The following is a 26,499-nucleotide window of genomic DNA, read 5'->3' on the forward strand; positions in this document are numbered from 1 at the left end:
TGTACCTTAAAAAAAGTAGTAGTAATCATAATGTATCTATATATTTTGCAATGTCTTTGAATTCATAGGAGACAAATGGCAGTGGAACAAATTATGAATTATCATTAGTGTTTACCTAACCAAGAAAAGAATCGAGTGATCCACAATGATGATAGGTTCTTTACTTCTTTGTTACTTTCCTCTCTCAACCTTTAATTTCTCATCCATCAAGTTATCCCAAATCTAACACATACATGACATCATGTGGCAACAATCCATTATAATGCCTATTACTATTAAGTAAAAAATAAGATAAATATTTGATAACGTAAAATTTAAGATTTATACAAACAATTACAGTGTGTAGTAAAAAATAACAAAGTAAAGTAATAATGTTGATTGTGATAATAAAGTCAAATACAATTTGAAATTACAATGGCTCATCATAAGCCTTCAACTAGGTCTAAAAATGTAGTAGAGCCTACGAAATTAGATCCATCTGCAAGTTGGTGGAGCACAATATTCATAGAGTTAGAGTAGAAAAAAGATCCACTAACAAGGACTATATAACATTAATCGATCAAGTAAAGAAAAAAAGTAATTCTTTTACTTTTTCTACTTTTCTTTATGGGATGCCTTTTAATGATTTAATTTCATGCATGTTTGGTAGTAGCACAACCCCCTCCCCAAACATTTCTCTACCGGCTTGCTGGCCGGCCATTATATCAACCCATCCACTCTGGGCTACTAGGAAGCATTGAGAAGCTAGCAACCAAAAACCATATGACGATGGCAACATTATTGGTGGCGTTCTTTGCTCTCTGCTCGCTCTCCGCCGCTACCGCCACCGCCAATTTTATAGACAACCCTTTCCTCGTAAAGGGAAAAGTCTACTGCGACACCTGCAACTGTGGCTTCGAGACCACCGCCACCAAATATATCCCCGGTACCTACATTTTCTTCAATCCATTAAGCTCTCATCAGATATCCTTTTTGTTATGACTAGAGAAACTAGTCTCCACTACTTAGAAGTGTAGAGATAAATTACAACCTAGGTAATCTATAGTTGCATAAGAATATTAACTAGTCTAAATTGTATATGCATGTTAATGTTGCAAAAGGCACTAGGTGCAGGCCGGCCAGTGCTCCCAAGACACCTAGGTGGTAGGCGGCCTGGTAATTCGAGTATCTCTTCTCACTTTTTTCATTTAGGGCTACGGATTATTAGACTATTATAATTCCGAAATTAGTTAACTGCACATATTAGATATATGATTAGTTGAGTATATGACTGAAAAAATATAGAAGATGAGTAGTCCAGTAGGCAAGAGAAAAGTACTCAACCGAGTTGAACGCCAACTCGGCCGAGTTAGGTGCCAAATCAAGACTCGGCCGAGTTAGGCGCTCAACTCGACCAAGTTGGTGCATAGGGTGCCTAGTTGGTAAACCCACTAAAAATCGCTTAAGAAAGCCTAGTGCCTAGTCGACCGCTTAAACCGATTTTACAACCGTGCATATAGTTAACTAGCTCAAATCAAGAAGATCAATAGGTCATTTTCACTAAAAGTCAACTTAGAAACTTATATGATTCTAGAATTAATAACTTGACCAATTTGGTTGGTTAATGTTCGTTAAATTGACAGGATCAAGGGTCCAGATTGAGTGCAGAAACAGGGACACCAACGCCCTCACCTACACCATCGAAGGCATAACCAACTCGGAGGGAGAGTACAGCATCTTGGTGGAGAGCGAGCGCGGCGGCGACTTCTGCGACGTCGTTCTAAAGCAGAGCTCCGACCCCGTCTGCGACGTTCCCAGCCAAGGACGCGACCGTGCTCGCGTCATACTCACCCGTAACAACGGCATTAGCAGCGACGTCCGTTTCGCCAACAGCATGGGTTTCGCTACTGCCCGCCCTTTGCCTAGCTGCCCCCAACTCCTCCAACACTATCATTTGAACGACGACAATTTTTAATTTTTAATGAACAACAAAACAATTACTTTTCTTGTTTTCATGCTTTGAGCTTCCATATATTTTATATTTATATTTAACGTTGTCATAATCAATGTGCACTCTTTTGTATTTGAGGATAAGCATGGCATGGACCAAGGTCTACCCTGTATTATATATAGACTATGATCTAAAGGGTTATTCTATTTACACCACCTATTTTACTATTTGTACCACCTACTTAGTAGGTCAAATAGCTTTATAGGTGGTGTAAATGCCAGCATTAATAAATGTAGTCAAAGTAACATTTATTATTTATTATTTTTTAACAATAAACATTAAAAAAAAAAAAAAAAGAATAAATCATCGCCTTCTCCGGTGAGAAGGACTGCCTTCTCACCGGAGAAGGCAACTGGGCTGCCTTCTCCGGCGAGAAGGCAGCCCACTGTGTGAGTCGCCTTCTCCGGCGAGAAGGCAACCCACTGTGTGGGCTGCCTTCTCCGTGGACCACTGTGTGTGATATTAGTATACTCAGAAGATTTCAGTTGGTGTTAACTCATAATATTAATATAAGCGGACTAAGCCCGCTTAGGCTCACACCACCTAGGCCCGTGGACCAATCAAGGTGGGCTGCTAAAACCAAAACTCACCCCTACCTATATAAAAATGGGGTGGGTTGATTCGGCGCATAAAGTTCATTTTAACGGCTCTAAATAGAGTTAGGGCATGTCTAAAAAAGTTGTCTGTTCTACCAATCAAAATCCAATTGTTATATTGTGCACCAGGACGACGCACAATACATTGTGCACTTTAAAAATCTCATGTTTAGTATGTACATAATTATATATAGTACAATACAAATAAACTCCTAACATAATACACAAACTTAACATAATAGACACCCGCACTCGCTCCACACACATAAATTTCAGACAATAAATTATTTTTAACCAAAAGGAAGATATATATAACACAGAAAAAAGATGCGAATTCCATATGAGAAGTTGACAACAGGCCGGTCGTCATTCGTGTGTCACTACCAAAACATTAATTATATTCTACGTACGTACGCTGCCGGCCATGCCAGCCATTCAGCCAATGTCTAATTGTCTATGATATCTGTCTAATAGTAAAGATTATTTTTCTTTAATTTAGACAAAACTAAGCTCTTCAATTTATAGTGGCCTGGAATGATGAAGCTGTAAGATAATACTGTTGTGGCGGCTAATACTTCTCTTTTTATTCAGAAAATTAAACTGGAAAGTAGAAAGGCATTATTCTTGGGTCTGGAGAATAATGGAAACCGAGTTAGTGGAGAATGGCAAGTACGAGCCTTTATTTGAAACCATGAAAGCAAAGGGGAGGCTGGTTTACCGCCTTTTCTCAGCTTCCATTTTTGTGGGAATTGTTTGTGTTTGGATTTACAGAGTGATTCACATTCCAGAAGCTGGAGCATATGGAAGAATGGGTTGGATAGGGGTGTACGGGGCGGAGTTATGGTTTGGTATTTACTGGATTTTCACTCAGGCTCTGCGTTGGAACCCTGTGTTTCGTCAACCTTTCAGACAAACACTCTTGAAAAGGTCGGTCTATACTAGATACTACTCCCATGCTTCCAACGTTAAGTTTTTCATTCTCAGAACTCAAAACTGTCTGATTTTTGTTTCTTTTGTGATAAGAACAGGTATGGGAAGGCTTTGCCAAGAGTGGATGTGTTTGTATGTACAGCTGACCCTGCAACTGAGCCGCCAATGATGGTGGTCAACACTGTTTTGTCTGCCATGGCATACGACTACCCACCGGAGAAGCTCAGCGTTTACCTCTCTGATGATGCTGGATCTGAGCTTACCTTCTATGCTCTAATGGAGGCTTCCAACTTCTCTAAGCAATGGATTCCCTATTGCAAGAAATTCAACATTGAGCCAAGGTCCCCAGGAGCTTATTTTAGTTCAACTCCTGATGTCAGCAGTGGCAGAGATTTCTCCCATGTAAAGGTGAGATGGGAACTACTTTCTTTGAATATTATTCTATTCAACCCGTCTTGTGACCGAGCAAAGTGTCACAATGCAAAGTCAGGTGAGATTGTCCATAGCTGATCAGCTCAAATCAAGAAATGCATATAGGTTGCTCCGACTGAGGGTCAAACTTATAATTATATGTTTACCAAATCATCAGCCTGATCAACTTGACTAGGGTTACCTATGACATGACATTTTTAATTTGGCAGAAGCTGTATCAAGAAATGGAGAACAGAATCGAGAGTGCATGCCAACTAGGAAGAATCCCCACAAATGAATACCATAAGCACACAGGATTTTCTAAGTGGGATCCATCTTCATCTCGTAAAAATCATGCTGCTATCTTGCAGGTGCCATGAATTTTAAACTATTTTTTATTCATTTTGCTGTGTTTATTTAGATGTAGTGTTAATTGAAGCATTCTTATTTATTTATTTATTTGTTTACTTTGAAAAGATTGTAATTGATGGAAGAGAGGAAGAAGGCAAAGACAGTGAAGGGCAGTCATTGCCAACTCTAGTGTACATGGCCAGGGAGAAAAGGCCAAACTATTTTCACAATTTCAAAGCCGGTGCCTTGAATGCATTGGTCAGCTAATTAAACTCCAACAATATAATATACATTACTACCATTTAATTTGCATCTATCACCCCAATATTTTAATCCTAGCTTGTAATAATTGATATATATGCAGATAAGGGTTTCATCAGAGATCAGCAATGCTCCTATCATTCTTACTCTCGACTGTGACATGTACTCAAACGACTCGGGTTCAGTTCAAGATGCGCTTTGCTTCTTCATGGATGAAGAGAAAAGCCACAATATTGCTTATGTACAGTATCCACAGTCTTTCCACAATATTACCAAGAATGAGTTATATGGAGGCTGTTTGAGAATATCCTATGTACAGTACTACACCACACTTGATATGCATTACAGAGTGACAACTCTTTTTCTGTACTATCTTACTTGCATTATATTAATTGTTTTCTGTATAGTTGGTGGAACTTCATGGCATGGATGGCTATGGTGGTCCTTGGTATATCGGAACTGGCTGCTTTCACAGGAGGGAAGCTCTATTTGGAAAGGAATTCAGCAAGGTGGCTAGGAATGAATTATTGAAGAGTGACGACCCTCCTAGAAGAACATATAAAAATGTCGATGAGTTTGAAGAGAGTCTGGAGGAACTAGTGAGCTGCACGTACGAGGAAAACACTCAATGGGGTCGTGAGGTTTCTAATTTTTCGGTTTGAGGCTAAGCGAGTTAACATATATGCACATATGTTGTGATCATCATTGATTTATGTTTTTGATTGGCAGATTGGTATGAAATATGGATGTCTAGTTGAGGATGTGCTGACAGGGTTTTCGATTCTATGCAACGGGTGGAAATCAGTTTATTTTAGCCCGGCAAGAAAGGCGTTTTTGGGTTCCACCGGAACCACTCTGGATCAGGTTCTGCTTCAACAAAAGAGATGGTCTGAAGGAGGCTTTCAGACTCTTTTTACAAAGTATAGTCCAGTTAGGCATGTACTAGGAAAGTTCAACATTGGTCTTACATTGAGTTATTTGCCCTATTGTCTGTGGGCTCCTCATTGCTTCCCAGTTCTATGTTACTCTATTATACCTTCTCTTTACCTACTCAAAGGGGTTCCCTTGTTTCCTCAGGTAATTCGATCAATTCCCTGTGAGATCTAAATATACATAGTATAATCTACGAGAAACTTAATTATGTCGAATATAATGTAGGTCTCCAGTGTGTGGTTTTTGCCATTTGCTTATGTACTAGCCACGACGCTTGCTTACAGCTGTGCTGAGTTCCTCTATACAGGCGGAACGCTTCTAGGCTGGTGGAACGAGCAAAGAATGTGGCTATACAAGAGATTAGGCGCTTACCTCCTCGCGTTTCTTGATATAACGCTGAAGTTGGTGGGGTGTTCGAGTTCAACGTTTGTAATCTCAGCAAAGGTGTCGGACGAGGATGTTTGTGTGAGGTATGAGCAGGAGATGATGGAGTTTGGGAGTGATTCTCCCATGTTTACCATCTTGTCATCTGTGGCTATGCTCAATGCCTTCTGCTTTGTTTGGGCAGTGAAGAAAATGGTGACAGAAAGATTATTTGTGGTGTTTGAGAATGTAGGGTTGCAGATTGTACTTTGTGGGGTGCTGGTTTTGATCAATTTGCCAATATACAATGCTATGTTCTTCAGGAAAGATAAGGGAAGGATGCCAAACACAGTTACTTATAAAGCAATTGTTGTAGCTCTCTCTGCTTCCACTTTTTTCACTTTTTTGTAATCCCAATTCTACTAACTTCAATATCTCATGGCTTTGGTACAAATATTTATCAATAATAATGTTAATATTTCTTATTGTTGATTAGTTAGTTGGACAACAGGTCGTCAACCTGTAGTATGACAATTGAAGCAAGTGTTTCATCTCAATTAAGACTGATAGATGAATTGCACATTTATATTTACATATATATAGATATAGATATGCTCGATTGTCACTACCAAAACTTTAATTCTACGTACGCAACTGTCCAGGCCGTTCAGCCAGTCTATATAGTAAAGACTTTTCTGACGTTGATTACCCAATTCAAATTCTACGTACGCAACTACACAGGCCATTCAGTCAATCTCTATAGTAAAGAGTTTTTTGTACGTTATTCAAAATCTGACAAAACTAAGCTCTTCAATTTATAGTGGCACTGTGGCGACTAAGGATTCTCTGCTTAATTTATTCACGAAACTGGAAAGAAGAAAGCCATTATTCTTGCGTGCTGGAGAAATGGAAGGCGAGTTAGTGGAGAATGGCAAGTATGAGCCTTTATTTGAAAGCAGGATAGCAAAGGGGAGGCTGCTTTACCGCCTTTTCTCGGCTTCCATTTTTGTGGGAATTGTTTGTGTTTGGATTTATAGAGTGATTCACATTCCAGAAGCTGGAGAATATGGAAGAAGAATGGGTTGGATGGGGATGTATGGCGCGGAGTTATGGTTTGGGGTTTACTGGATTTTCACTCAGGCTCAGCGTTGGAGGCCTGTGTTTCGTCAACCTTTCAGACAAACACTCTTGAAAAGGTCGGTCTAGATACTACTCCCATGGTTCCAACAGAACTGAAAACTGTCTGGTTTTTGTTTCTTTTACTAAGGTTTTGGTTTGTTTATTTTTATTTTTTGTCTTCTCCTTCTGGCATAAGAAACAGGTATGGGAAGGCTTTGCCAAGAGTGGATGTGTTTGTATGTACAGCAGATCCTGCAACAGAGCCGCCACTCATGGTGGTGAACACTATTTTGTCCGCCATGGCATACGACTACCCACCGGAGAAGCTGAGTGTTTACCTCTCTGATGATGCTGGATCTGAGCTTACCTTCTATGCTCTAATGGAGGCTTCTAACTTCTCAAAGCACTGGATTCCATACTGCAAGAAATTCAACATTGAGCCCAGGTCCCCAGCAGCTTATTTTAGTTCTACTCCTGATGTCAGCAGCGGCAGAGATTTCTCCCATGTAAAGGTGAGATGGGAACATATATGCTTAGAATATTATTATTCTAGTGTATTATATTGTCACTTGAAAATAATTTTGACAAGCAGATGCTGTATCAAGACATGGAAAACAGAATTGAGAATGCATGCCAACTTGGAAGAATCCCCAAAGATGAATACCATAAGCACACAGGATTTTCAAAGTGGGATTCATCTTCATCTCGTAAAAATCATGCAGCTATCTTGCAGGTGCCATGAATTTTAAACTTTCTTGTTCTTCATTTTGGCTGTGTTTATTTAGATGTAGTGTGAATTGAAGCATTCTTATTTATTTTACTTTGAAAAGATTGTAATTGATGGAAGAGAGGAGGAAGCCAAGGACAGTGAAGGCCAGTCATTGCCAACTCTAGTTTACATGGCCAGGGAGAAAAGGCCAAACTATTTTCACAATTTCAAAGCTGGTGCCTTGAATGCATTGGTCAGCTAATTCAACTCCAACAATATAATTTACATTACTAACATTTAATTTGCATCTATCACCCCGGTATTTTAATCTTGTAATTGATATATATGCAGATAAGGGTTTCATCAGAGATCAGCAATGCTCCTATCATTCTTACTATCGACTGTGATATGTACTCAAATGACTCGGGTTCAGTTCAAGACGCGCTTTGCTTCTTCATGGATGAAGAGAAAAGCCACAATATTGGTTATGTACAGTACCCACAGTCTTTCCACAATATTACCAAGAATGATTTATATGGAGGCTGCTTGAGAGTAATCTATGTATAGTACTAAACACATTTGATATACTTACAGACTGCATTTCAGAGTAACATCTTTTTATATGTACTATCTTACTTGCATTGTTTCTATATATATAGCATGTGGAATTTCATGGATTGGATGGTTACGGTGGTCCTTGGTATATTGGAACCGGATGCTTTCACAGGAGGGAAGCCCTATGTGGAAGGGAGTTCAGCAAGGCAGCAAGGAATGAATTGAACAGTGACCCTCCTAGAAGGACACATAAAAATTTAAATGAAGTTGAAGAGAGTCTGCTGGAACTAGTCAGCTGCACCTATGAGGAAAACACGAAATGGGGCTATGAGGTTTCGATACCATTTTCTGCATTGAAAATTTTGAAGATATATATATATATATCTTCTAGTCATCATTGATTTATGTTTTTTTATTGGCATGCAGATTGGTATGAAATATGGATGCCTAGTTGAAGATGTGCTGACAGGGCTTTCGATTCTATGCAATGGGTGGCGATCAGTTTACTTTAGCCCGGCAAGAAACGCGTTTTTAGGTGTGACAGGAACCATTCTGGATCAGATTTTGGTTCAGCAAAAGAGATGGTCTGAAGGAGACTTGCAAACTCTTTTTTCAAAGTTTAGTCCAGTTAGGCATGGATTAGGAAAGTTCAACATTGGTCTTATATTGAGTTATTTGCCCTATTCTCTGTGGCCTCCAAATTGCTTCCCAGTTCTGTATTACTCTATTGTACCTTCTCTTTACCTACTCAAAGGTGTTCCCTTGTTTCCTCAGGTAATTCAATTCAATTCAATTCCCACCGAAAATATTTATTTTTCTCTGTTATTTTACAACAGTTAGTTTACAGATCATCATCATGTCCCAAATGTAGGTATCCAGCCTGTGGTTTTTGCCATTTGCTTATATAGTAGTCGCGACACTTGCTTACAGCTGTGCCGAGTTCCTCTGGACAGACGGAACACTCCTCGGCTGGTGGAACGAGCAAAGAATGTGGCTCTACAGGACAACAAGCGCTTACCTCTTTGCGTTTCTCGACACAATGCTCAAGTTGGTGGGCTGTTCAAACTCCTCAACATTTATAATCTCACCCAAGGTGTCGGACGAGGATGTTTGTGTGAGATATGAGCAAGAGATGATGGAATTTGGAAGTGATTCTCCCATGTTTACCATCCTCTCATCTGTGGCTATGCTCAACCTCTTCTGCTTTGTTGGGACAGTGAAGAAAATGGTGACCCAAAGATTTGTGTTTGAGTATGTGGGGTTGCAGATTGTACTTTGTGGAGTGCTGGTTTTGATCAATTTACCAATATACAATGCTATGTTCTTCAGGAAAGATAAGGGAAGGATGCCAACCACAGTTACTTATAAAGCAATTCTTGTAGCTCTGTCTGCTTGCACTTGTTTCACTTTTATGTAATTCCAATTCCAATTCCAATTCTACACCTTCACTCCCTGGGTGGGTGGCATAGGTGCAATATCTCTTGCCAGGAAGACTAACAATAGCTCAGTATACTGCTTTAATTTGGTACAAATATTTATCAATAATGTAAGCATTTCTCATTGTTGATGGTTATTTATAGGGCTAATATATATAGGGGCGCGCTCTAATGCAAACGGTCACACAGGAGAGAACTGAGAACCATTCAACGTCGTTCACGTGTCCAGATCAATGAATTAGATGTAATTTTAAAAAAACAACGCGGTTGCATTTTCGTAAATAACTCAAACTTTGGTGCATGTAAATGTGTTATAAATGCAAGTAGTTGGTGCACCGTTGCAAGGAAAAATGCAGGTAAAATCAATTACAAGTGCATGTAATTTTGCCTTTGTTAACATTCATGCATTTATGTGCAACTACTTATAACAATAGGTGCACCTAGTTATAATGTCAGGTGCACTTAATTTTTATGCTCAGTATAAATTTTACTTGCACTTGTAATACATTTTATCTCCTGGGCGACCGTTCGCATGAGAGCGTGCCCATATATATATATATATATATATATATATATATATATATATATATATATATATATATATATATATATATATATATATATATATAAAAGAATGGATAGTTATGCCATGGACCTGGGTCCACCTTGCAAGGTGGACCCAAGTCCAAAACGACGCAATTTGCACGTGTGAAAATGACAGTGTTGTTAGTGGCACCGTTTTCACAGCTAATGTTTTTTTTTTTTTTTTTAATATTGAAAACAACTCAACGAGTGAATATTGAGTTATGTAATTGTGAATATAGACTTCTTTAATTGTGAATATAGGATTATGAAATTGTGAATATAGAGTTCTGCAGTTGTTAATATTGAGTTTTGTAATTTTGTATATTGAGATCTAATATTATTAATATAGAGTTCAAAAATTGTAAATATAGAGTTATGTAATTGTGAATAATATAGAGTTCAAAAGTTGTGAATATAAAGTTATACAATTTTGTATATTGAGATTAAAAACTGTGAAATATAGAATTCAAAAATTGTGAATATAAAGTTCTGCAATTGTGAATATTGAGTTCTGTAATTTTATATATTGAGATATAAAATTGTGAATATAGAGTTCAAAAATTGTGAATGTATAGTTCCAAAATTGTGAATAGTCCTCGTGCCGGGTCCATAGCATAATTTGCCTATAAGAATGGGGGTTGAGTTATTGCGTGTACCGTGGTCCACAGTTAAAAAAACGACGTCATTTCGTGTAAATTTTTTTCACGCGACCTATTGAAACATATATTTTTATAAATTATATATAATGCACATTATTTTAATTTATAAAATATATTATCTTATTCTAACACATAATATACATTATTCTAACACATAAAATACATTATTCTAACTCATAATATACATTATCCTAACTTATAAAATTCAACGATGTAATTTTGGACCGTAATCGGCGATCCACCCAATAATTTACCTTGGTTAGGCAATAGGCGGGAAAGCTCATTTTGCCAGTCCAAGAAAGTTATCCGTTCTACCAATCAAAACCACCCTCGCTCCACACAAATTTCAGACCAGAAATTATTTTTAACTACAAGGAAGATTACAAAGAAAAAAACATGCGAAATCCATATGACAATTGACAACAGGTCCTCATTATTCGTCAACCTGCAGTGTCACTACAAAAACATTAATTCAACGTACGTACGCTATTAAAAAAAAAAAAAAAAAGTACGTACGCTGCCATGCCAGCCCGTCATTAATCCAACGTACGCACAATCTGTCTATGATATCTATCAAATAGTAAAGATTATTCACAAAACTGGAAAGAAGAAAGCCATTCTTGCTTCTGGAGAAATGGAAGGCGAGTTAGTGGAGAATGGCAAGTATGAGCCTTTATTTGAAAGCAGGATAGCAAAGGGGAGGCTGCTTTACCGCCTTTTCTCGGCTTCCATTTTTGTGGGAATTGTTTGTGTTTGGATTTAAAGACTGATTCACATTCCAGAAGCTACTGGAGAATATGGAAGAAGAATGGGTTGGATGGGGATGTACGGGGCGGAGTTATGGTTTGGGATTTACTGGGTTTTCACTCAGGCTCAACGTTGGAACCCTGTGTTTCGTCAACCTTTCAGACAAACACTCTTGAAAAGGTCGGTCTACATAGATATTACTCCCATGCATCCTGTTAAGCCTATATGTAGCTAGTATGATAAGCTAGTATGATATTTAGTTATTATTTGTTCTATTTATGTTCTTTAGACTAGCTATGTTTGAATTGTGGTTACAACTCTCTGCTATTTACTCTCCTGTATGTACTATATATATAGATGATAGTTTACATCAATAAAGTCACAATTAATTTCCTCACATGGTATCAAGAGTCATATTCCCCTAAAGAGTTTTTTTGTCTCTTCTCTTTCGACATTCTTATATCAATGGATACAACCACCAATGACATTGTCCAGCTTAATGCTCCATTTAATTTTCCTATCAAACTCACCTCCCTCAACTTTCCTGTCTGGAGACGCCAAGCTCAGTCCACCCTGATTGGCTTTAATCTCCTCGGATACATCGACGATTCTGTCAAAGAACCAGCTAAATTCAATGATACTGCACAAACAACTCCACACCCGGCACATTTAACTTGGTATCGCCAAGATCATATAATTACCCGTGCTTTATTTGGGAGCTGTTCAGACACCATACAACCCCTTATAGCTTCAATTCCGCATCCACTGCTTGTGATGCCTGGCAACGGCTCGTTGCTAGCTATGCTAGTGCCTCCCGATGACGGATCATTTCCCTCAAGGCCAAGCTTACCAGAAATCCGAAGGGTAATCGGTCAGTCACTGCATTTTTTAACGACATGCGGTCCATAGCTGACGATCTCGCCCTTGCTCAATGCCCTGTTTCTGATGAAGACATGGTTGTGTACATTTTAACACAGTTAGGGGACGCGTATAGCTCCATCGTCTCTGATGTTCGTATTCGTGACAAGCCCAACCCATTTCCTTGGAAGAATTAGCCGATGTCCTCATGGATCATGAACGTTAGTTGGCTGAAGCCAATTATGCTCGCCAGTCTCTACTGGCCACTGCTAATGCCACTCAACGTGGTCCTTCGACTTCCCGAAATAATCAGCATTCATCCGCCAATCGGAGGCCCCGCAACAACAACAACATGTACGCCAATAATAGACAAAATTGGTCGCACAATGGCGTTGTGTATCAATTTTGTCACCTAGGTGGCCATGAAACTCGTGTTTGCCGTATGCTAGCCCGGTTCTTAAAGGCCCATAACGTGTTTTCCGTGCAGGCACCTTCATTTTCTCAGTCTTAGTCTCCTACAGCTAATTCTGCCGTGACTCCACCGTGGATGTTTGACAGCGGGGCCTCTCACCATGCCACACCAGATATGACTCCTCTGCAGGCCTTCACTAAGTACAATGGTCCGGATGGTATACGCCTGGGCGACGGTATTTCTTTAGAAATTTCTCACATTGGTCAGTCCTCTATTCCCGCTCCCTATTCCGTGCTCACTCTTTAAAATGTCCTACGTGTGCCACAGTTGCGTAATAATTTAATTTCCATATCGCAGTTGTGCAAAACTAACCAAGTGTCGGTTGAAATTTTTGATTCCTACTTTCTTGTAAAGGATCTTTGAACGGGGATGTTACTGCTACGAGGGGCAAATATTGATGGTGTCTACTATGGACCACTCCTGCGTCAACCCACAGTCAATTCCATGCAGCTGTCACGCGTGTCTTAGTGGCACCATCGACTTGGCCATCCGTCCAATAAGGTGTTACATCTTGTGTTGCAACACTGCAAACTGCAACGTTCCAACATCTATGTCGCCGTTAAATAAATTTTCCTGTCAATCGTGCAATGTATATAAAAGTCATAAGTTACCTTTCTCTAAAAGCACTCGAGGCCCCTGCAATTGGTTTACACTGATGTGTGGGGCACATCGGAAAAATCGGTTGATGATTTTGCGTATTATGTTATATTTGTTGATCACTTTCTAGATACATCTAGTTATATCCTTTAAAACGAAAGTCTGATGTTTCGTTGATATTTCCTCAGTTTAAAAGATTAGTGGAGAAATTCTTTGGTCTGCCAATTGTCTTAGTGTATTCTATCAATGGCGGGGAGTTTATTAAATTAATACCGCTGCTTAATGCTCATGGCATTTTGCATTTTACAACTCCTCCACATACACCTGAGCACAATGGCATGGCTGAACGGCGACACAAGCATGTCGTCGAAAATGGGATGTCACTTCTCCACGCTGCTTCTTTGCCAACCTCGTACTGGTCTCACGCGTTTCAGGCTGTTGTCTATGTAATTAATCGACTTCTAACACCAGTGTTAGGTAATCAATCTCCTTACCAAATTCTATTCAAACAAACACCAAACTACGATAAATACAATCGTTTGGTTGTTTGCGCTTCCCTTGGTTACGTCCTTATAACACACACACACACACAAAAAAAAAAAAAAAAAAAAAAAAAACTTGAACCAAGGTCGCGGCCATGCATTTTCTTAGGATATTCAAACACACAGTCATTCAGCCTATAAATGTCTCGTCTTCGTCTCAAATCGACTCTATTTATTGAGGCATGTGCGTTTTATTCCTAATGTTTTTCCTTCCAGAGAGTTATAGGTCAAGTCTGATAATACAACTGAGTGCCAGTCTGTCAATCAACCATAGCTTTTGTTCAAGTCACATCTATCATCCACAGAGCCGCCGTTTGGAACCCCTTCCGCTTCGCCTGCTCTGTCCACTCCTGTTGTGTCTCCAGCTGCGTCTCTCCCGCTGGACCTTGCCTCACCATAGTCCGTCTCACCGTCTTCGTCCCTAACCAACCGTGTTTCGTCGCCTCCTCCGCCTCGTTCGTCACCCGTTTCTGCCGACGTCGAACCACCCTCTTAGTCAGTCACCACCTCCGATTCTTCCCAACTGCGTGATGGGTTGCGTCGCTCCACTAGGTCGCGTCGTCCAAATCCCAGGTACACTGACTATGTCGTCAACCTCATTACAGCTCATCCCCTCCCACCCACTTTAGACCCTTCTACCGTCGCTTAGGCCTTGAAGGATGCTCGGTAGAGGAAAGCTATGGACGAGGAGTTTGACGCACTTCATCGAAACAAAACATGGTGCCTGGTCCCTCGCGGAGTCGGGGTCCCGATTAGTTGTAAATGGGTTTACCGTGTCAAGCGCAAACCTGATGGCTCAGTTGATAGGTACAAGGCATGCCTTGTTACAAAAGGTTTTTTACAAACTGCTGGTCGGGATTACTTTGAGACCTATAGCCCGGTTATGAAACCGGTAACTATCAGATTGGTCCTATCTATTGCGTTGAGTAACCGTTGGGGCTTGAGGCAACTGGACATTAACAACGCGTTTTTGCATGGCACGTTACGAGAGGAGGTCTACATGGAGCAGCCACCGGGATATGTTGATCCTCTGTATCCGACCCATGTTTGCAGGCTGACAAAAACCCTATATGGCTTAAAACAGGCCCCAAGAGCATAGTACGAGGAGCTCTCGTTGTTCCTGCAGCGGTGTGGGTTCATTAAGTCACGAGCTGATGTTTCACTCTTTATTTATTCAGCCAATGGTGTAATTGTTTTTTTTAGTATATGTCGATGATATTTTGTTGACAGGTAACAATTCTACCTGGCTTGATCGTTTTGTGGGGTCCCCGTCAGCACAATTTGCTCTTAAAGACCTTGGTACGTGACATCATTTTCTGGTGTAGAGGTCATTCCTACTAGTAATAGCGTTTTCCTATCACGGAGCCAGTATATTACTAGCATACTTATGCAGTTCAAAATGGATGGTGCAAAGGATGTTTCAACACTGATGGCTGCATCGGATAAGTTGGTACCACTGCAATCATCTGATATTGTGACGGATGCCACTCAATTTCGTCGCTTGCTTGGCCTAATGCAGTATTTGGTGATCACACGTCCGGATGTGGCGTTTGCGGTCAACAAGCTCTCGCAGTTTATGCATGCACCCTCGGAGTTACACTGGCAAGCCGCTAAACACTTATTGCGTTATCTCAAAGGAACAATTTGTCATGGTTTGTTCCTACGTGCATGTCAGCCCCTTACGTTGCAGGTGTATACCGACTCAGATTGGGGTGGGTGTACCACTGCTGGCCGAACCACTACAGCATATCTGGTGTATCTTGGCAATAATCTAATTTCTTGGAAGTCTACGCGCCAGAAGTCTATCTCGCGGTTGTCCATAGAAGCTGAGTATTGGGCTCTGGCAAACGCATCAGCTAAGGTCCTCTGGGTCAAGAATCTATTGCATGAGTTGAAATTGGGGCTTGTTGAGCCTCGGGTACTGTTTTGTGACAACTTGAGCGCCACGTACGTTTGCAAGAATCCCGTGTTTCACTCACGAATGAAGCATCTAGCTTTGGATTACTTCTTTGTTCGGGATATGGTTGCAAATGGTACGCTGATAGTCCGGCACGTTTCGTCTTCGGCTCAGTTGGCTAATCTTCTCACCAAGCCACTTGATCGTCATCTTTTTCTTCAGCTTCAGTCTAAGATTGGAGTCTCCAACAGATCCTCCATCTTGCGGGATGTGTTAAGCCTATATGTGGCTAGAATGATATTCAGTTATTATTTGTTCTATTTATGTTCCTTTAGACTAGCTATGTTTGAATTGTGGTTACAACTCGCTGCTATTTACTCTCTTATATGTACTATATATATAGATGATAGTTTACATCAATAAAGTCACAGTTAATTCCCTCACACTTCCAACGTTATGTTTTTCATTCGATCTCTCAGAACTGAAAACTGTCTGGTTTTTGTTCTTCTTTTGTGATAAGAACAGGTATGGGAAGGCTTTGCCAAGAGTGGATGTGTTTGTATGTACAGCTGACCCTGCAACAGAGCCGCCAATCTTGGTGGTCAACACTGTTTTGTCCGCCATGGCATACGACTACCCACCGGAAAAGCTCAGTGTTTACAGGGCCGGCCCAAGCACATGGGCAGCCTGGGCACCTGCCCAGGGCCCAAGTCTATAGGGGGCCTGGTTGAAGATGTGCTGACAGGGCTTTCGATTCTATGCAAGGGGTGGCGGTCAGTTTATTTTAGCCCGGCAAGAAAGGCGTTTTTAGGTGTGACAGCAACCACTCTGGATCAGATTTTGGTTCAGCAAAAGAGATGGTCTGAAGGAGACTTGCAAACTCTTTTTTCAAAGTTTAGTCCAGTTAGGCATGGACTAGGAAAGTTCAAGATTGGTCTTATATTGAGTTATTTGCCCTATTGTCTGTGGCCTCCTAATTGCTTCCCAATTCTGTATTACTCTATTGTACCTTCTCTTTACCTACTCAAAGGTGTTCCCTTATTTCCTCAGGTAATTCAATTCAATTCAATTCCCACTTAAAACATTTATTTTTCTGTTTCTTATTTTACAACAGTTTACAGATGATCATCATGTTCCAAATGTAGGTCTCCAGCCTGTGGTTTTTGCCATTTGCTTATATAGTAGTCGCGACACTTGCTTACAGCTGTGCCGAGTTCCTCTGGACAGATGGGACACTCCTCGGGTGGTGGAACGAGCAAAGAATGTGGCTTTACAGGAGAACAAGCGCTTACCTCTTTGCGTTTCTCGACACAATGTTGAAGTTGGTGGGCTGTTCAAACTCCTCAACATTTGTAATCTCGCCCAAGGTGTCGGACGAGGATGTTTGAGTGAGATATGAGCAAGAGATGATGGAATTTGGAAGCGATTCTCCCATGTTTACGATCCTGTCATCTGTGGCTATGCTCAACCTCTTCTGCTTTGTTGGGGCAGTGAGGAAAATGGTGACACAAAGATTTGTGTTTGAGAATGTGGGGTTGCAGATTGTGCTGTGTGGAGTGCTGGTTTTGATCAACTTTCCTTTGTACAATGCTGTGTTCTTCAGGAAAGACAAGGGAAGGATGCCAAACACAGTTACTTATAAAGCAATTCTTGTAGCTCTCTTTGCTTCCACTTTTTTCACTTTTTTGTAATTCCAATTCTACTGCCTTAATTGGATCACTCCCTGGATGCTGTAAGGAAGACTCAACAGTAGCATACTGCTTTGGTACAAATAAGTATCAGTAATAATGTTACTATTTCTTATTGTTGATGGTTCTTTATAAGGTTTTTCATGTGTAAATATGTATATTTGCTAGGGTGATTATATTATACCATGATTGTATGTACAAAATATTGCTATAGTGACATAAATTATTAACTGCAAGTACAAAATATATTAACTGCAAACAGGTAATATGTTAACCAACATTTTATGTGTCTGCTGTTAACATATTATGTACATGCAGTTAACGATTTATTTGTCTATACTTATCATGTTATGTGTCAGTTGTGTCTTGTAATTACTATGTTATGTGCTTTCAATTTGTTTACATGTATAAAAATTGTTAATTGCAAGTATATAATGTATGTATACACATAATTTTTGGATTAGGATTCACAATGCAATATGAACCCTGATCTATAGCAGACCCTGATCTATAGCAGAATAATGCAAGTTATTGTGTGAACCATAACAAAAAGTACATTTTTAATATACTAAATGTACATTATTTGTTTACTAAGTGTACATTATATAATATAATGTACATTTTTAATATACTAAAAGTACATTATTTTTGTACTGAATAATTGAATATACATTATTTTGAGTTAATACCATTTGAGGTCCTCCGAGTATAATGATTTTGCCACGTTTAGTCCAAAACTTTCAAATTGACCATTTGTGGTTATTCAACTTTCAAATTTAACCATTCGTGGTCCAAGTTAACCACCCATGGTCCTTCAAGTTCCAAAACTTAACCAGTTGTGATCCTCTTGAAAGGACCATGGTTGGTTAAAATTTAATAGTTGAAGGACCATATGTGGTTAACTTGGACCACGAAATTACGAATGGTTAAATTTGAAAGTTGAAGGACCACATATGATCAATTTGAAAGACCTCAAATGATATTAACTCACATTATTTTATAGTGTATAAAATATGGTCAACACAGCTTCTGTAGACCATTGTCCACACAATAATGATTGAAGAACATGGCGCCCGCATGGGTAGCTCAATTGGTCATAGAGGTGAAACTTTAGAAGAATGACCAGGAATCGAGTCTCACCAGCGGCAGTGTGGGAGCAATTGGTCATAGAGGTGAAACTTTAGAAGAATGACCAGGGATCGAGTCTCACCAGCGGCAGTGAGGGAAGCTCCCTTGTGCGCAATGAGCACCGGTCTAGCCGGGGTGTGGGGGCCTTTTGGAAGAATGATTGAAGAACATGGCATGCATACGACAAACTAAAACAGTGTCCACATGATATCTTTCAAGTTTTACCAATAAGGAAAATTCCAGAGAAAAAGAAAAAGATACAAATTGCATAAGGACAAAGGTCGTCATTCGTCAACATCTAGTATCACAATTGAAGTATGTGTTTTATCCTAACTAAAACAAAAACTTGGGGATGAATTGCATTATATGCTCAACCGTCACTACCATTTTTGAATGCAAGGATTGGATCAAAAGAAGATGGAACATCAAATGCTACAACGCGCTACGGAACAGAACCAAGTTACAGATTGGCTTGCTAGAAATCATGGTTCTGAACCGGATTTGGCTTTGATTTTTTTTTTCTTTTGTCCTAATGCCGACCTGACGGCATGTGTACAGTGTGATGGTACAGGGGTTCCTTATACCCGTGGGGACTAATTTTGTTGTTTTTTGCTTCCGGGCTGCGCCCTTGCAAAAAAAAAAAAAAAGACTTTTCTGACGTTGGTTACTCAATTCAATGTACGTTATTCAGAATCTGACAAAACTATTCTCTTCAATTTATACTGGAATGATGCTGTTAATAGATGATACCGCTGTGGTAAGGATTCAGCCACTTGTCTCTATAGTAAGGATTCTGAGCTTAAAATATTCAGAAAACTGGAAAGAAGAAAGCCATTCTAGCTTGCTTCTGGAGAAATGGAAGGCGAGTTAGTGGAGAATGGCAAGTATGAGCCTTTATTTGAAAGCAGGATAGCAAAGGGGAGGCTGCTTTACCGCCTTTTCTCGGCTTCCATTTTTGTGGGAATTGTTTGTGTTTGGATTTACAGAGTGATTCACATTCCAGAAGCTGGAGAATATGGAAGAAGAATGGGTTGGATGGGGATGTATGGCGCGGAGTTATGGTTTGGGATTTACTGGGTTTTCACTCAGGCTCAGCGTTGGAGCCCTGTGTTTCGTCAACCTTTCAGACAAACACTCTTGAAAAGGTCGGTCTAGATAGATACTACTCCCATCCCATGGTTCCAACGTTAAGTTTTTTATTCTCAGAACTGAAAACGTACTGTCTGGTTTTTGTTCTTCTTTTGTGATAAGAACAGGTATGGGAAGGCTTTGCCAAGAGTGGATGTGTTTGTATGTACAGCTGACCCTGCAACAGAGCCACCACTCATGGTGGTCAACACTGTTTTGTCCGCCATGGCATACGACTACCCACCGGAGAAGCTGAGTGTTTACCTCTCTGATGATGCTGGATCTGAGCTTACTTTCTATGCTCTAATGGAGGCTTCCAACTTCTCTAAGCAATGGATTCCATACTGCAAGAAATTCAACATTGAGCCAAGGTCCCCAGCAGCTTATTTTAGTTCTACTCCTGATGTCAGCAGTGGCAGAGATTTCTCCCATGTGCAGAAGGTGTATGAAGACATGAAGAACAGAATTGAGAGTGCATGCCAACTTGGAAGAATCCCCAAAGATGAATACCATAAGCACACAGGATTTTCAAAGTGGGATTCATCTTCATCTCATAAAAATCATGCAGCTATCTTGCAGGTGCCATGAATTTTAAACTTTCTTGTTCTTCATTTTGGCTGTGTTTATTTAGATGTAGTGTGAATTGAAGCATTCTTATTTATTTTACTTTGAAAAGATTGTAATTGATGGAAGAGAGGAGGAAGCCAAGGACAGTGAAGGCCAGTCATTGCCAACTCTAGTTTACATGGCCAGGGAGAAAAGGCCACACTATTTTCACAATTTCAAAGCTGGTGCCTTGAATGCATTGGTCAGCTAATTAAACTCCAACAATATAATATACATTACTAACATTTGTATCTATCAGCCCAATATTTTAATCTTGTAATTGATATATATGCAGCTAAGGGTTTCATCAGAGATCAGCAATGCTCCTATCATTCTCACTCTCGACTGTGATATGTACTCAAACGACTCGGGTTCAGTTAAAGACGCGCTTTGCTTCTACATGGATGAAGAGCAAAGCCACAATATTGGTTATGTGCAGTTCCCACAGTCTTTCCACAATATTACCAAGAATGATTTATATGGAGGCTGTTTGAGAGTAGCCTATGTACTAAACACATTTGATATACTTACAGACTGCATTTCAGATCAGACTATCTTACTTGCATTGTTTTCTGTATAGTTTGTGGAATTTCATGGATTGGATGGTTTCGGTGGTCCTTGGTATATTGGAACCGGATGCTTTCACAGGAGGGAAGCTCTATGTGGAAAGGAATTCAGCAAGGCAGCTAGGAATGAATTGAACAGTGAGCCTCCTAGAAGGACACATAAAGATTTACATGAGGTTGAAGAGAGTCTGCAGGAACTAGTCAGCTGCACCTATGAGGAGAACACGAAATGGGGCTATGAGGTTCACTTTCGATCTCTTTTTCTGCAGTGTAAATTTTGAAGATATATATATCTTCTAGTCATCATTGATTATTTATGTTTTTGATTGGCAGATTGGTATGAAATATGGAAGCCTAGTTGAAGATGTGCTGACAGGGTACTCGATTCTATGCAAGGGGTGGCGGTCAGTTTATTTTAACCCGACAAGAAAGGCGTTTTTAGGTATGACCGCAACCACTCTTGATCAGATTTTGGTTCAACAAAAGAGATGGTCTGAAGGAGACTTGCAAACTCTTTTTTCAAAGTTTAGTCCAATTAGGCAAGGACTAGGAAAGTTCAAGATTGGTCTTATATTAAGTTATTTGCCCTATCCTCTGTGGCCTCCTAATTGCTTCCCAGTTCTGTATTACTCTATTGTACCTTCTCTTTACCTACTCAAAGGTGTTCCCATGTTTCCTCAGGTAATTCTATTCAATTCAATTCCCACCTAAAATATTTATTTTTCTGTTTCTTATTTTACAACAGTTTACAGATGATCATCATCATATGTTCCAAATGTAGGTCTCCAGCCTGTGGTTTTTGCCATTTGCTTATATAGTAGTCGCAACACTTGCTTACAGCTGTGCCGAGTTCCTCTGGACAGATGGAACACTCCTCGGGTGGTGGAACGAGCAAAGAATGTGGCTTTACAGAAGAACAAGCGCTTACCTCTTTGCGTTTCTCGACACAATGTTGAAGTTGGTGGGCTGTTCGAACTCCTCAACATTTGTGATCTCGCCCAAGGTGTCGGACGAGGATGTTTGTGTGAGATATGAGCAAGAGATGATGGAATTTGGAAGTGATTCTCCCATGTTTACCATCCTCTCATCTGTGGCTATGCTCAACCTCTTCTGCTTTGTTGGGGCAGTGAAGAAAATGGTGACACAAAGATTTGTGTTTGAGAATGTGGGGTTGCAAATTGTGCTGTGTGGAGTGTTGGTTTTGATCAACTTTCCTTTATACAATGCTGTGTTCTTCAGGAAAGATAAGGGAAGGATGCCAAGCAGAGTTACTTATAAAGCAATTTTTGTAGCTCTTTCTGCTTGTACTTGTTTCACTTTTTTGTAATTCAATTCCAATTCGACATACAGTGTATACACCACAATTTGTGAATCATCAAGACGCTTAACTATTTAGCCGACTTATTTCTTGATATTGTTAAAGCGCGGTGTCACCTTATCATATTAGTCGATCATCTTGTTATGTCAATCAAAACAAGTGTACTAGTTGTGTTCAAGCTACCTCTACTAGTTTGAATATTATGCTTTTTGTTACTTGTTTTAATTAACTTTGTTTAGACCTAATCTTTTTTGTTTAGTGCTTGTAATCCATATATTTCGTTATCAATATATCATTGTCCTCTATTTCCCATCCCTAATTGTGGTGATTATTGATCACAACACTTACTTCCTATCCCTTTGGCCTATTCCCCAATTGTTTATATGGAACTCTTGTTTGTGCTTAATGGAAAGGGACAATTTTCAATAAATTTGTAACCCCCATTATATAATTTTGTTTGTAGCAACTATAAGTCGTAATAAATAGCAAATAAAACACCTTAACTCTGCAACTAATCATAAGCACGAAAACAATTTTATGAATAAGAAGCTATATTTAAATTTAACGTTGTGGTCAAGTAGCAGTGACTCTCCCAAATGGCAGGTCACATGTTCGTATCACAATAGAGCGTTGACTCTTTGTGCAACAATTAAGTATGCCTCCCTCTAGATTCCAAGTTAGACCTCATTGATCACGATCTTTTATATAAAAATGAGGTTTTTTTATGGAACGGTTGAAATAATTGATTTAAAATGACATTTAAAGTAGTCACTAAGGAATTACAAAAAAGTGAAACAAGTGCAAGCAGAAAGAGCTACAAGAATTGCTTTATAAGTAACTGTGGTTGGCATCCTTCCCTTATCTTTCCTGAAGAACATAGCATTGTATATTGGTAAATTGATCAAAACCAGCACCCCACACAGCACAATCTGCAACCCTACATTCTCAAACACAAATCTTTCTGTCACCATTTTCTTCACTGCCCTAACAAAGCAGAAGAGGTTGAGCATAGCCACAGATGACAGGATCGTAAACATGGGAGAATCGCTTCCAAATTCCATCATCTCCTGCTCATATCTCACACAAACATCCTCGTCCGACACCTTTGCTGAGATTACAAATGTCGAGGAGTTTGAACAGCCCACCAACTTCAGCATGGTATCAAGAAACGCAAAGAGGTAAGCACTTGATCTCTTGTAGAGCCACATTCTTTGCTCGTTCCACCACCCGAGGAGAGTCCCATCTGTCCACAGGAACTCGGCACAGCTGTAGCCAAGCCTCGTTACTACTAAATAAGCAAATGGAAAAAACCACACACTCGATACCTACATTTGGCACAAGATCAATCAGATAGGATGATCTGTAAACAGGTGTGGCAGAAAATTAAAGAATATTTGAATTACCTGAGGAAACAAGGGAACACCTTTGAAGAGGTAAAGAGAAGGTATAATAGAGTAACACAGAACTGGGAAGCAATTAGGAGGCCACAGACAATAGGGCAAATAACTCAATATAAGACCAATGTTCAACTTTCCTAGTCCATGCCTAACTGGACTATACTTTGAAAATAGAATCTGAAAGTCTCCTTCAGACCATCTCTTTTGTTGGACCAACATCTGATCCAGACTCGTTGCTGTCACGCCTAAAAACGCCTTTCTTGCCGGTCTAAAATAAACCGATTTCCACCCCTTGCATAGAATCGCAAGCCCTGTCAGCACATCCTCAACTAGACATCCATATCTCATACCAATCTGCCAACCAAAAACATAAATCTATCAATGATGATCACAACATATATATATCTTCAAATTTTAGGCTGCAGAAAAAGAGATCGAAAGTGAACCTCATAGCCCCATTGAGTGTTTTCCTCATAGGTGCAGCTGACTAGTTCCAGCAGACTCTCTTCAACCTCATGTAAATTTTTATGTGTCCTTCTAGGAGGGTCACTCTTCAATTCATTCCCAGCTGCCTTGTTGAACTCCTTTCCATATAGAGCTTCCCTCCTGTGGAAGCAGCCAGTGCCAATATACCAAGGACCGCCATAACCATCCAATCCATGAAATTCCACATCCTATATGGAAAAACAATGCAAGTAATTAAGCAAGAGCATAAAACAATGCTACACTTTACGTGTACAGTCTGTAAGTATATATATCAAATGTGGCATAGTACATAGGCTACTCTCAAACAGCCTCCATATAAATCATTCTTGCTAGTATTTTGGAAAGACTGTGGGAATTGTACAAAAGCAATATTGCTGCTTTTCTCTTCATCCATGAAGAAGCAAATTGCATCTTGAACTGAACCGGAGTCGTTTGAGTACATATCACAGTCGAGAGTAAGAATGATAGGAGCATTGCTGATCTCTGATGAAACCCTTATCTGCATATATATCAATTACAAGATTAAAACATTGGGCTGATGCAAATGTTAGTAATGTATATTATATTATATTGTTGGAGTTTAATTAGCTGACCAATGAATTCAAGGCACCAGCTTTGAAATTGTGAAAATAGTGTGGCCTTTTCTCCCTGCCCATGTAAACTAGAGTTGGCAAAGAGTGGCCTTCACTGTCCTTGGCTTCTTCCTCTCTTCCATCAATTACAATCTTTTCAAAGTAAAATAAATAAGAATGCTTCAATTCACAGTACATCTAAAGAAACACAGCCAAAATGAAGAACAAGAAAGTTTAAAATTCATGGCACCTGCAAGATAGCAGCATGATTTTTACTAGATGAAGATGAATCCCACTTAGAAAATAATCCTGTGTGCTTTTGGTATTCATCTTTGGGGATTCTTCCAAGTTGGCATGCCATCTCAATTCTGTTCTTCATGTCTTCATACACCTTCTGCATGTCAAAATAACTACCCTTATTTCAATACAATAATATTATTCTTAGAAATTAATTAAAGTTCCCATCTCACCTTTACATGGGAGAAATCTCTGTCACTGCTGACATCAGGAGTTGAACTAAAATAAGCTGCTGGGGACCTGGGCTCAATGTTGAATTTCTTGCAATATGGAATCCATTGCTTAGAGAAGTTGGAAGCCTCCATTAGAGCATAGAAGGTAAGCTCAGATCCAGCATCATCAGAGAGGTAAACACTCAGCTTCTCCGGTGGGTAGTCGTATGCCATGGCGGATAAAACAGTGTTGACCACCATCATTGGCGGCTCTGTTGCAGGGTCAGCTGTACATACAAACACATCCACCCTCGGCAAAGCCTTCCCATACCTGTTTCTTAAAACAACCAAATCCTTAGTAAAAGAAACAAAAACCAGAAAAACGTTGGAACCATGGGAGTAGTATCTAGACCTTTTCAAGAGTGTTTGTCTGAAAGGTTGACGAAACACAGGCTTCCAACGCTGAGCCTGAGTGAAAACCCAGTAAATCCCAAACCATAACTCCGCCCCGAACACCCCCATCCAACCCATTCTTCCATATTCTCCACCTTCTGGAATGTGAATCACTCTGTAAATCCAAACACAAACAATCCCCACAAAAATGGAAGCCGAGAAAAGGCGGTAAACCAGCCTCCCCTTTGCTATCCTGCTTTCAAATAAAGGCTCATACTTATCATTCTCCACTAACTCGGTTTCCATTTGTCCAGACGCAAGAATAATGGCTTTCCTCTTTCCAGTTTTATAATTTGAAGAGCTGAATAAGTTGACTGAACTGCATTGGTTAATTAACGTAAGATAATTCTTTAATGCTAGCTAGTGCTACACAGGTATCATAGAGATTGGTTCTGAATGGCGGCTATCAGTTGGCGAATGAGACCTTTTAATTTGTCCGTATATATGCAATTTCTACATTTTCTTTCTCCCTTCTGGGTAAAACTATTTGGTCTTATCTGAAACTTTATTTCTGAAAATAAACATATGATAAAACTTGAAAGAGATTTGTATCATTTTATATTCATATATGTTGCATATTTACGTGTCACACAACGGGTACTGTGTTAAATAATATTTATGCTTAGGGTTAGTCTCCTATAAGAGATTCGTGAGACGGATGAATCTAATACAAACAAGTTATTATAGAACTGCAAAT

General features: G+C 39.7%; 5 protein-coding genes and 1 pseudogene across 5 annotated transcripts; 5 read left to right on the forward strand and 1 right to left on the reverse strand.

Annotated features, from left to right (window-relative positions):
• The first annotated feature begins 616 nt into the window (after window positions 1-616).
• On the forward strand, window positions 617-2,073 carry LOC109172582 (olee1-like protein). Its single transcript, XM_019321764.1, has 2 exons — window positions 617-925; window positions 1,623-2,073. Exons 1-2 carry the CDS (start codon window positions 763-765, stop codon window positions 1,952-1,954), a joined length of 495 nt encoding a protein of 164 aa, XP_019177309.1. The 5' UTR covers window positions 617-762; the 3' UTR covers window positions 1,955-2,073.
• A 1,062-nt stretch (window positions 2,074-3,135) lies between these two features.
• Window positions 3,136-9,778, forward strand: LOC109172575 (cellulose synthase-like protein E1). The gene is made up of 9 exons (XM_019321758.1): window positions 3,136-3,513; window positions 3,615-3,924; window positions 4,158-4,298; window positions 4,405-4,536; window positions 4,643-4,852; window positions 4,947-5,180; window positions 5,269-5,616; window positions 5,698-6,247; window positions 9,649-9,778. The coding sequence occupies exons 1-8, from the start codon at window positions 3,227-3,229 to the stop codon at window positions 6,244-6,246; spliced, it is 2,211 nt and encodes a 736-aa protein (XP_019177303.1). The 5' UTR covers window positions 3,136-3,226; the 3' UTR covers window position 6,247; window positions 9,649-9,778.
• LOC109172578 (cellulose synthase-like protein E1) lies at window positions 6,699-9,778 on the forward strand. Its single transcript, XM_019321761.1, has 8 exons — window positions 6,699-7,031; window positions 7,157-7,466; window positions 7,547-7,687; window positions 7,785-7,916; window positions 8,015-8,224; window positions 8,323-8,550; window positions 8,645-8,992; window positions 9,090-9,778. Exons 1-8 carry the CDS (start codon window positions 6,742-6,744, stop codon window positions 9,633-9,635), a joined length of 2,205 nt encoding a protein of 734 aa, XP_019177306.1. The 5' UTR covers window positions 6,699-6,741; the 3' UTR covers window positions 9,636-9,778.
• A 1,904-nt stretch (window positions 9,779-11,682) lies between these two features.
• Window positions 11,683-17,724, forward strand: LOC109172581 (annotated as a pseudogene).
• A 1,868-nt stretch (window positions 17,725-19,592) lies between these two features.
• LOC109172577 (cellulose synthase-like protein E1) lies at window positions 19,593-22,509 on the forward strand. Its single transcript, XM_019321760.1, has 7 exons — window positions 19,593-19,972; window positions 20,084-20,534; window positions 20,632-20,763; window positions 20,857-21,066; window positions 21,142-21,369; window positions 21,461-21,808; window positions 21,909-22,509. Exons 1-7 carry the CDS (start codon window positions 19,683-19,685, stop codon window positions 22,452-22,454), a joined length of 2,205 nt encoding a protein of 734 aa, XP_019177305.1. The 5' UTR covers window positions 19,593-19,682; the 3' UTR covers window positions 22,455-22,509.
• A 711-nt stretch (window positions 22,510-23,220) lies between these two features.
• Window positions 23,221-26,115, reverse strand: LOC109172576 (cellulose synthase-like protein E1). Its single transcript, XM_019321759.1, has 8 exons — window positions 25,762-26,115; window positions 25,371-25,680; window positions 25,151-25,294; window positions 24,922-25,053; window positions 24,618-24,827; window positions 24,289-24,516; window positions 23,849-24,196; window positions 23,221-23,770 (listed from the first exon to the last, which is right to left on the reverse strand). The coding sequence occupies exons 1-8, from the start codon at window positions 26,046-26,048 to the stop codon at window positions 23,225-23,227; spliced, it is 2,205 nt and encodes a 734-aa protein (XP_019177304.1). The 5' UTR covers window positions 26,049-26,115; the 3' UTR covers window positions 23,221-23,224.
• Between the last annotated feature and the right edge of the window lie 384 nt (window positions 26,116-26,499).

The sequence above is a fragment of the Ipomoea nil genome, unplaced genomic scaffold (assembly GCF_001879475.1).
Source record: "Ipomoea nil cultivar Tokyo-kokei standard unplaced genomic scaffold, Asagao_1.1 scaffold0418, whole genome shotgun sequence".
Lineage (NCBI taxonomy): Eukaryota > Viridiplantae > Streptophyta > Magnoliopsida > Solanales > Convolvulaceae > Ipomoea > Ipomoea nil.

Coding starts and splice junctions, on each gene's coding strand:
- LOC109172582 (XM_019321764.1), top strand. CDS start 763: ATGACGATGGCAACATTATTGGTGGCGTTCTTTGCTCTCTGCTCGCTC. Junction 926..1,622: donor CGCCACCAAATATATCCCCG/GTACCTACATTT, acceptor TTAAATTGACAG/GATCAAGGGTCCAGATTGAG.
- LOC109172575 (XM_019321758.1), top strand. CDS start 3,227: ATGGAAACCGAGTTAGTGGAGAATGGCAAGTACGAGCCTTTATTTGAA. Junction 5,181..5,268: donor ACACTCAATGGGGTCGTGAG/GTTTCTAATTTT, acceptor TTTGATTGGCAG/ATTGGTATGAAATATGGATG. Junction 5,617..5,697: donor GGGTTCCCTTGTTTCCTCAG/GTAATTCGATCA, acceptor AATATAATGTAG/GTCTCCAGTGTGTGGTTTTT.
- LOC109172578 (XM_019321761.1), top strand. CDS start 6,742: ATGGAAGGCGAGTTAGTGGAGAATGGCAAGTATGAGCCTTTATTTGAA. Junction 8,551..8,644: donor ACACGAAATGGGGCTATGAG/GTTTCGATACCA, acceptor ATTGGCATGCAG/ATTGGTATGAAATATGGATG. Junction 8,993..9,089: donor GTGTTCCCTTGTTTCCTCAG/GTAATTCAATTC, acceptor TCCCAAATGTAG/GTATCCAGCCTGTGGTTTTT.
- LOC109172577 (XM_019321760.1), top strand. CDS start 19,683: ATGGAAGGCGAGTTAGTGGAGAATGGCAAGTATGAGCCTTTATTTGAA. Junction 20,535..20,631: donor ATCATGCAGCTATCTTGCAG/GTGCCATGAATT, acceptor TACTTTGAAAAG/ATTGTAATTGATGGAAGAGA. Junction 21,809..21,908: donor GTGTTCCCATGTTTCCTCAG/GTAATTCTATTC, acceptor TTCCAAATGTAG/GTCTCCAGCCTGTGGTTTTT.
- LOC109172576 (XM_019321759.1), bottom strand. CDS start 26,048: ATGGAAACCGAGTTAGTGGAGAATGATAAGTATGAGCCTTTATTTGAA. Junction 25,295..25,370: donor GAGATTTCTCCCATGTAAAG/GTGAGATGGGAA, acceptor TTTGACATGCAG/AAGGTGTATGAAGACATGAA. Junction 23,771..23,848: donor GTGTTCCCTTGTTTCCTCAG/GTAATTCAAATA, acceptor TGCCAAATGTAG/GTATCGAGTGTGTGGTTTTT.